This window comes from Enoplosus armatus, chromosome 16, assembly GCF_043641665.1.
Source record: "Enoplosus armatus isolate fEnoArm2 chromosome 16, fEnoArm2.hap1, whole genome shotgun sequence".
NCBI classification, from domain to species: Eukaryota; Metazoa; Chordata; class Actinopteri; order Centrarchiformes; family Enoplosidae; genus Enoplosus; species Enoplosus armatus.
Genome location: NC_092195.1, coordinates 19,126,318 through 19,135,371, shown reverse-complemented (window position 1 = coordinate 19,135,371; position 9,054 = coordinate 19,126,318). Strand labels below are relative to the sequence as shown.

At 42.1% G+C, this 9,054-nt stretch overlaps 1 protein-coding gene across 1 annotated transcript; it reads left to right on the top strand.

Annotated features, from left to right (window-relative positions):
- znf384a (zinc finger protein 384 a) lies at window positions 1-8,437 on the top strand. The gene is made up of 11 exons (XM_070921298.1): window positions 1-50; window positions 921-988; window positions 1,880-2,201; window positions 2,588-2,710; window positions 3,256-3,419; window positions 3,549-3,625; window positions 3,839-4,063; window positions 5,623-5,790; window positions 6,637-6,715; window positions 7,122-7,280; window positions 7,848-8,437. Exons 1-11 carry the CDS (start codon window positions 2-4, stop codon window positions 8,259-8,261), a joined length of 1,848 nt encoding a protein of 615 aa, XP_070777399.1. The 5' UTR covers window position 1; the 3' UTR covers window positions 8,262-8,437.
- The last annotated feature ends 617 nt before the right edge of the window (window positions 8,438-9,054 follow it).

Below are 9,054 nucleotides of genomic sequence, written 5' to 3'. Positions count from 1 at the left end.
CATGTTGCCTATGTGTCAGTGGGAGGTGATCAGGAAACAGAAGATCAGAGGTTTGATAATGAAAAGATAGACAGTAGTCTTGTAAACAGTGAGTGTTGTCTTCAACAAACCATATGCACTCTTAGAAAGGATGTTATTTTCAACACATACTGTACTAGCATCTAGTTTTGGAGAACACGCCTCTGTGTTACTTTTGTGGGCAATAAATAGTTCTGACATTTTGACACAGCATTGTTTTGTTTGCCAAAACTAGACTCATGAACATGTTGCTGATAAAGCAACCACTCTAAGATTGTGTAATTTGTTAATAGCAACACATACTGTGTAAGGGACTAGTGAGGAAATGCATGGGCTGTGTTACAAAACATTATCAAAAGCCTCAAAGACTGATTATGGTTAGTGTTTCTCAATTCTTGCCTCTTCTGTCCTCCTGTAGTTTTTTTTTTATATCCATCCCTCCTGGGATTGAACATCTTTGCCTGATTCCTTTCACATCCTCTCTGTAAATCTGATTTGATTATTAAAAAAACAACCCTAATAGGATAAACCTAAAAGCATTTCCCTTCAACCAGTCGGTTTCGTAAAAGCCATTTTACTCTTTTAGAATGGGATCCCTCAAAATAATGGTTGCTTGTCTAGCAAAGTGGCTGAGTTAGTAGACACGTTAACCAGCCACAGCTAAAATTTAGTAGCATAGGCTGCTGGCTGGTGTGAGTACTCCATGCTGATCCTGAAACTTACCGTGTTCAGTGTGTCAGCTGATGGAGGAGAGGATACATGGAAAGGAAACAAACTAAGATGATTGAAATGCAGCCATTTATGGTCTCGTTTCACATGAAAGTAAGAAAAGAAGAGCATAGTAAGGAGGTAGAGGAGGAGGAGGACAGGTGTTTTCTAAGTGTGTTGCTTTTTAATTACAGAAATAATGGACGATTCCCATTTCAACTCATCATACTTTTGGTCTCCCGTCCCCACTGTACAAGGACAGGTAGAGACAACCTTATTGTTGGAATTGTCTTGAAATACAAATGGTAAAGTGGTATGTGCTATGTCGAAAGATACCGGGAAGCGATGATCACTTTTGACTGTTTATGGAAGTACTTTAAACATTGCATAACACCAGACAATGATTTGACCCTGAACATGTGAATAACACCACTGGATAATGCTCGCTTAGTCGGTGAAGGTAGATTAACCTCACATTGACGTTATTTGAATGAGTTCTTGACATTGGGAGGGATCCCTTCTGTCCCTCTCCTCTGTCATCTCTTCAAACCCTCTTTGTTCTGTTTTTTTGTTTACTTTTTGTATCTCACCATGTCTTCGTTTTCTCTTCTCTGTCATTGCCGCCTTCTACTCCTCTGTCTTCTCCCTACATGGTTCGAACCCATTGTCCCCCATCTGCTAACTTACACCGATGTTTTACTACCAACGTCTTCCCTCATTATCCCCCTTCTTTGACTTCTTTGACTCTTCTTCTCTTCCTCCAACCTTGTGTCTTCCTCTCCATCCTCTGTTATTCTCTTTCCTCCTCTTCTGTCTTTTCCTTTGTCCTTTTTAATTTCTTCCAATCTGCCTCGCCGTCCTTACTTATACACCTGTCTCGCCACCTCGCTTGTTTATCATCATACCACTCCTTTTCCTCACCTCTATTCATACCCCACCTGTCTTCCTCATCTCCCACGGCCTCCTTCCTCGTGCATTTCACCTTTCATCTTCCTTCCCTGTCGTCACTTCCTGTGATCACCCCATCCTCACCCTGCCACCCTCGTGAAATCTACCAATATTTACCTTCACCCATCCCTCCTCTTTATTACTTCTCCCTTCCTCCTTTCTTTCCTCTCACCATCAACCCGCCCCTCTACTCATCCCTATTTAGATCGAGAACGCCATGTTCCTGAACAAGGCAAAGGAGCAGCTAGGTCCAGAGAAGACCAATGCACCCTCCTTCCCTCACTCTTCTGCGTCTTCCACCTCCTCCCCCCACTACCCCACGGCCGTGCTCGCCATCCCCGGGTCAATGGACACAGGGGCTGGGTTGCGGGTAGTCCCCAAACAGGAAGGAGGTGGGGGTAATGCAGGAGGAGGTGGTGGTGGCAGCAGCGCACCTTTAAGTGTGGTGGGGGGACACCTGCACCAGTCGCACACCTCCCAGAACATCACCGTTGTGCCTGTTCCCTCTACGGGTATCATGACTGCAGGTGAGTGGGCTGCTTTGTCCATTTTCCTGCCTGAATCATGACATCCCCCACTCCATTTGCCATTTCTGTATTGTTTTATTGTATTTGTTTGTTGGTATCACTTTAAGATGTGTGCATGAGAGTCAGGAACATTATAAATATTCAACTGTAGCTGCTACAAATCTTGATCTGAACAATTATCTTTGTACATAAAAGTCTGTTTGTATGCAACGTCAGTATCAGCAGGTTGTAAGCAGCCGTGTTAAGGTACAGGTTATTAAAGAATATTGATACTAAACTGAGGTGAAAATTTAGCATTGTGACAAGTATTTTTGTGGCTTTAAATATTGGCAGTGTTTGTTTTGACCCAATGGACAGCCAGATCACAGTTTCTCTCTTCCTCTTAGCGGGGTTAGTGATCACCACCCCTCAAGGCACACTGGTCCCCACTGCCTCCACGCAGTCATTTGTAGCTGGACACCACACTGCCACCACCATGATAGTGTCTGCATTGCACCCCTCAAATACAGGTAAAACACAGGTGCAGTTCACCGTCACTTCAGTCATTTCAACATGTGAATGCAATCTCAGTTTGTCAGATAATTGTTAATAATTGTATTGTTAAAGTTTATGTAAATGTTTACAATATTTACAGAGGTATTAAACCAAGTCAGAAGTAGGGTCATTTTCTCATAGACTTCTATATAATCTGACTTCTTTTTGCTACGAGTGGAGTTCAGGCACTTAACTTTTCAGACCCAGAGGTTGGTGCCTGGGCCAGACACACAAATCTCTCATCCCTCCATTTATTTATTCCTGCTTTTTTTTATGTTGTTACATCCATACACATGCAAGCATACACACGCTTGTGTATGTCCAGACTCTTTCGTAAGATTTGGTATTGCTCCTGACCAAGGCCGCACAACCCTGCATGACAACTCATGGAGTCAATGTGTGGGACTGATTCTGTCGCATATTTCCATCTGTAATAGATGCTGTCTTCACACAACATTCACCGACTCTTCCCTCACCTTCTTTTCTCCTTCCTTTCTTTTTACTTTTTGCTTGTTTCCAGACAAGAAGGAGGACATTGCTGTCCCTCCTGCAGTTGTCATGCCGACATCATCAAAGCGAGGCAGGAAGAGCAAACAGGTGATGGGAAGAGTGGCTGGAGTGGGTGGGGTCCTCCCGCCAGGAAGTGATGCATTAATATTGGCGCACCTCGCGGCTGGTGGACAGGTGAGTCTCTTGTATTCTTTTTTCTTTTGCTTCTTATTTCTGATATAGCTGTTATTGATTTTCTACACAGCATGAAATGTCAGTGCTTGTGCCTTTCTCCATAACTAATATATTGTTGCTGTGTTACAGCACCACACTGCTGACCCATATGACCTGTCAAATGATGAGGATGATCATACCAACAAAGATGGCCCCAAGTCTTACAGGTAGTGGAAAGATATTTAGATATTCAGCGAAAATAATTATTGTTTTCTGGCATCACCGATTTTTATTGAACATTTAGAACACATCATCTGCCAATATAGACACTATAGGCAGAAGAATGTATTTGTAAGCCCACATGTAACCCTACATTACATCTCTTTGACGACTTTGTGTGCCATAAAGGTTTTCTTCTCTCTCACTCCTCACTTGCTAAGGTGTCGGATGTGTGCAGTGACGTTCTTCAGCAAGTCAGACATGCAGATCCACGCCAAGTCCCACACTGAGGCCAAGCCCCACAAGTGCCCCCACTGTTCCAAGTCGTTTGCCAACTCCAGCTACCTGTCCCAGCACATCCGCATCCACAGCGGGGCCAAGCCCTACACCTGCACCTACTGCCAGAAAACATTCAGGCAGCTCAGTCACCTACAGCAGCACACAAGGTACTGGTCTGAGTGGTTTGTGAGGTCCTGTGTTTGAGTGCATCTGTTTGTTCATATGGTTTTTGTTGTTAAAGCACATGTGTGGGCCTGTGTGTGGTGACTGATGAAGGGAGGAAGGGGTGTGGGGTGTGTCGGTGTCTTTTGGGAGAGTGTTGACAGTGTAAAGCTATTTCTGCACAGTCTAAGCATCACATTTGTACCAAACTTAAATGAAAACATGGTTCTAAGCGTGTTATTGTTACGTATTTATCTATGAAGATTACTTCCTTTCTGGTTACTGATTGATTATCAGGACAGGAAGCCAGCTTGATCATTAAATTTAACAGTTGCTTCGATCACTTTCAAGCTAAACTCCTCTCAGAATACATGAGAGCCTGGGTGGATGCATGCTACAGTGTTTGGTAGAGGAGGTCAACTTAGAGTACCAGTTACCACATTTCATTTAGTAAGTGGTTGGTGTTAACTTTCTCATCCTGCTGGTGATAGTTTCATAACCTTGGCTTACTGCATGCATGTTGCCATTTTAGTTACTCTGTTTTCTTTGGATCCACTTCTGCTTTCACACAACTCCTTCAAACATCCCCTCTTTGGTTTTAAGCACCTTCTGGAGACCTTTCACTGTAATTGGAGCCACTTGTAATGTTAGAACCTTCAATTTAATTTCATGTCAAGTGGAATAAGCAGTGAAAATTGAATTTTGGCTAAGATCACATTGGAGAGATAACGGCACTGATTATGTTTACAAATGACAAAGTTCATTATTAGATAGTGAAAATGCTGTCAGTCTGTTTTTTTTAATCACACAAGTGTGAGTACACTTTGTATGATAATTTATCCCCTTAAAACAATGCACACTCCTTATTGCTTTTGCCATTCTTTCATTGAGTCAGTCTGCATGTTTTACACACCCTCATGATCATATTTCATATCACATATAAAGCCGCTAACCCGACATTGAGAATAGTTTTTCTTGTATTTCATGTAACTATGTGTGACCGTGTAAGTGATGAAAGCACCGGTCTCCCATTCATGCAGTCATGAATTTTATGTTTGACCTTGTCATTCACCTTTTTCATGTTTTCATTTCCTTTATTGCCATGCACTGGGTTTTCTTTGTGGGTTTCAGGCCATTAATTTTAAACAGGAAGATGCGCTCCGGTGGCCTGCCACTTGTCTTAAACTTACATTTCAGTTTGACTGCTGCAGAGCCAGACATTCATAGACACACTCACACTCCACTCAAAGCAGGGCACACCAAATGGAGAGACTGCGAGAGAGAGAGAGAGAGAGAGAGAGAAAGAGAAAAGCGTGACTGTGCTTGCTGTATGTTTTTGTTCTGTGTTTTCACAACTCAGACACAGCACAAAGAGCACACTGTCAAACGTAATGATCTGTGATCAACGCAATTGATTGCAGATCCTGTTAACTTTAACGCATGATTTGGTCTTCGGTTCATCGTGAAGTTTGGTCATGCTGTAGCTTAAAAATCTCTCGCTGTTTCTCTCTCTGTCTCTCTCTCTCCACCTCCTCACCCCTCCGATCCCGGGTTCCCGTGTTAGAAACCACACTGAGGCCAAGCCCCACAAGTGTCCCCACTGCTCCAAGTCGTTTGCCAACTCCAGCTACCTGTCCCAGCACATCCGCATCCACACCGGGGCCAAGCCCTACTCCTGCTCCTACTGCCAGAAAACATTCAGGCAGCTCAGTCACCTACAGCAGCACACACGGTACTGGTCTGGGCTGGGCTGGGTTTGAATGGCCGGATGTGTTTTTATGTGTGCATGTATGGGAGCAGGTGTGTGAAAAGTTATGGCATTGTGATTGTTTGCATCTTTTTGCTCTTAAGTTTTTGTAAGTCTTTCAAATTTGGGAGGCAGGCTGTGTTGTGAGGGAGATTTGTCACTATATGTTTTTTAATAATTGAAATAATAGTTGCCAAACTAAGAAATTTTCAGTTCTTACACAGAGTGGCTTAAAAATTGATTAGACTTTACATGGGCAACAGGTTACTTGTCAGCCACAGCCAAGACCTGGCTAATGGTAATTTCCTGCCGTGGATGGCTTAATACTGTAGATTGTTTATTGATGCCACATTTAACTTTCCAAAGCCTTGTTCCACAGCTTCTTGCTTCATCATACGATGGTCTAAATGCAGGGTAAAGTTTATCTAATACCTTTGAAGGTTTGCAAATGTCAAGAACTCAAGTCATTAGACATAATAATAAATAATAAAACCACATGCCAAAAGGAATTGGCTTTTGTGGAAGTAAAAGTAGTGTATGAGAAAGCAAAGGGTTGAACTAAGCTATGATGTTAATGCCATTTAAATACCCTTAATATGTTTACTTTCATTTGTGAATGACGTTAAATGATAGATGTCTAAGGAGGAATGAGCACACTACTTTTGAACTGGCGTAACACTGCTGTATGTACAACATGTTGCATTGGATAAGAGAAAGCGTAGTAAATACTTTTCATTTTCTTTATGCAAGTGCAGCAAGAAAATGTAATTTATAGAGTGTGTGTAATAGTAATAGATAGTGGATAGTAATTGTGTTACTGTGATCTTTCAGGATTCACACCGGTGACCGACCGTACAAGTGTAACCATCCTGGCTGTGAAAAATCTTTCACTCAGTTGTCCAACCTACAGGTAAATGAATTCACTGGTTTGATCCTTGCCTCTTAACTGAGGACATTTTCTATAGTAAGACTGTTTTCTTCTCTTTGTTCTCCAAAACATTAATGTAAATTTGATATTATAATTATTATTATTTAGGTCACATGAAAGCTAAGAAAAGAATTTGCCTTAATGGATGGAAATTATTTTGCCTTTTCAAGTGTAGTCAAGATCAAGTGAAGTGTTCTTATTGGCCCCTTGATTGTAGATTTTTTCACTGTTTCTGAAAGAATATAACATCAAACAGCTCTTTAAGACATGTTCGTGGTACTCTCAGCATCAGATTTGGAAGCACTGGGCATTTGGAAAACATCACTTCTTGACTGCTGACGGCTGTTTATCCCATCCCTCCTCTGTATCTCTCTTCCTCTCCACACAGTCTCACCGTCGGCAGCACAACAAAGACAAGCCGTACAAGTGCCACAACTGTAACCGTGGTTACACAGATGCTGCCAGCCTGGAGGTGCACCTGTCCACACACACCGTCAAACATGCCAAGCTGTTCTCCTGTGGCCTCTGTAACCGATCCTATACCTCGGTAGGCTCTCAGACTTATCTTTATATTAATAGCATGTTTTGATTGAATGAGTATCTTGGGTTCTGTCCTCAGGTTTTAGTATTTTTTTGAATGATTGTACTTTATTACTCAGAGATTTATTATTGACTTGTCTTGCATCCCCACCTAATGTCCTAAAGTTGGATGTCTTGCCATTTTTTATGGTTGACTTGACTAACCAAACTTCATGTACCAACACAAATGTTTTAATGCACCAGGTCATTTTATCACGAAAGGTGACGATCCTATCTGTTTTATACACTGCTGCTGCTGATATGTTTAACAATTACATATGGAGAGCATGTTTAGCATTGCTGGAATTCCACACAGTACTGATGTTTCAATAGAAAATTTGTCATTTTGTCAATAAGACACTGGCGGATAAATTCTACAAAACTTTTCTTACTGAAAACCCACATGAAACAAGTTTACTGAATACACTTTTTGTATGTATAGGTATGAAAGAAAAACAAGCAGCCATTTTTATTCCATGATTCTGTTTTTTTCTTTCATCCATCATCTCCTCTACTTCTCTCTCCCCAACTATAGGAGACTTATCTAATGAAACACATGAGGAAGCACAACCCCGACCCGCTAACAGTAGCAGCAACAGTAGCTGCTCAGCAGGCCCAGGGCCTGACGCCAGGCGGAGGAGGTGGCAGGGGCCGTGGCCGTGGCCGAGGGAGAGGAGGCGGGGGCAGAGCGGGCCAGCTCCAAGGCCAGACCAACCCTAACAATGGCAACCAGAACCCTAACCCTGGACCACCAGGCAGCTACCAGTCACACCAGCAGCCCACGGAAGCTGTGGTTCAATGCCCGTTTGACCTGCATCAGTACAAGACAGTGGCAGCCAGCGAGATCCAGTACAAACCAGTCACTGTGGCGGACCTGCCGGTGGCCCACAAAGACCTCTGCCTCACTGTCTCCACATCAGCCATACAGGTGGAGCACATGAACTCATAGGCTGCGTCTTCCCTCCTCTGTTAGAGGAATTTCTAATTGTGTCTGCAGTGTAAAAAGGTCCACATGAACAAGTCATTTTACTGTATTCAGTATTTTAGTCTTCTTAAGCAAGAAAAATGGCTAATAGGGTGAAAAATATTATCATCTGGTTTATCGATATTTGAATTTGAAAACGTAACAAGACGCTAGTGGAATCAATTTTGATTCACTTTCCTGTGGCTTTGAGTGGCATTATTTTGAAAGTTGATGGGGTAATGTTAAAAGATACAAGTAAAATTTAATTCACCCAATGCCAGTTTTCCTTCATTTTAAGAAACTTTAATGCTGAGTACAACCTTAAATTACTTGTTACAGATACAGATATTTTACAATGTGCTTCTTGATTCCTGAGCCCACTTGTGCCAAGTATCTCTCAGTCGAAATGCTGGTCTAGGACACTGATATAAGTAGTTTATTCTTCAGCCTGAAGCCACATTCTTCCAGTTTGTGAAGATCAATTATGATTCAGTGGACCAGTCATCAACTTACTAGCTTTGTAAAAGACACTTCAATGATCCTAAACCAGCAGTTCTCCTCTGAGAATCTTGATTAAAGAGGCTCTCTGGTGTCCCTTCTCTTTCTTTATTACATTGTTCGCAATCAGCATGATCGGAGGATGAAGGTGTAAAATATCTGTAAAATAAAAAATTTCACTGTTCTCTGCACATTTTTAGTCCAGAGAATGGTGTAATTTTTTGCACATTCAGATCAGATTCATCTGAACATTCTCCATTATTTAGTTTGAGCCAAAACA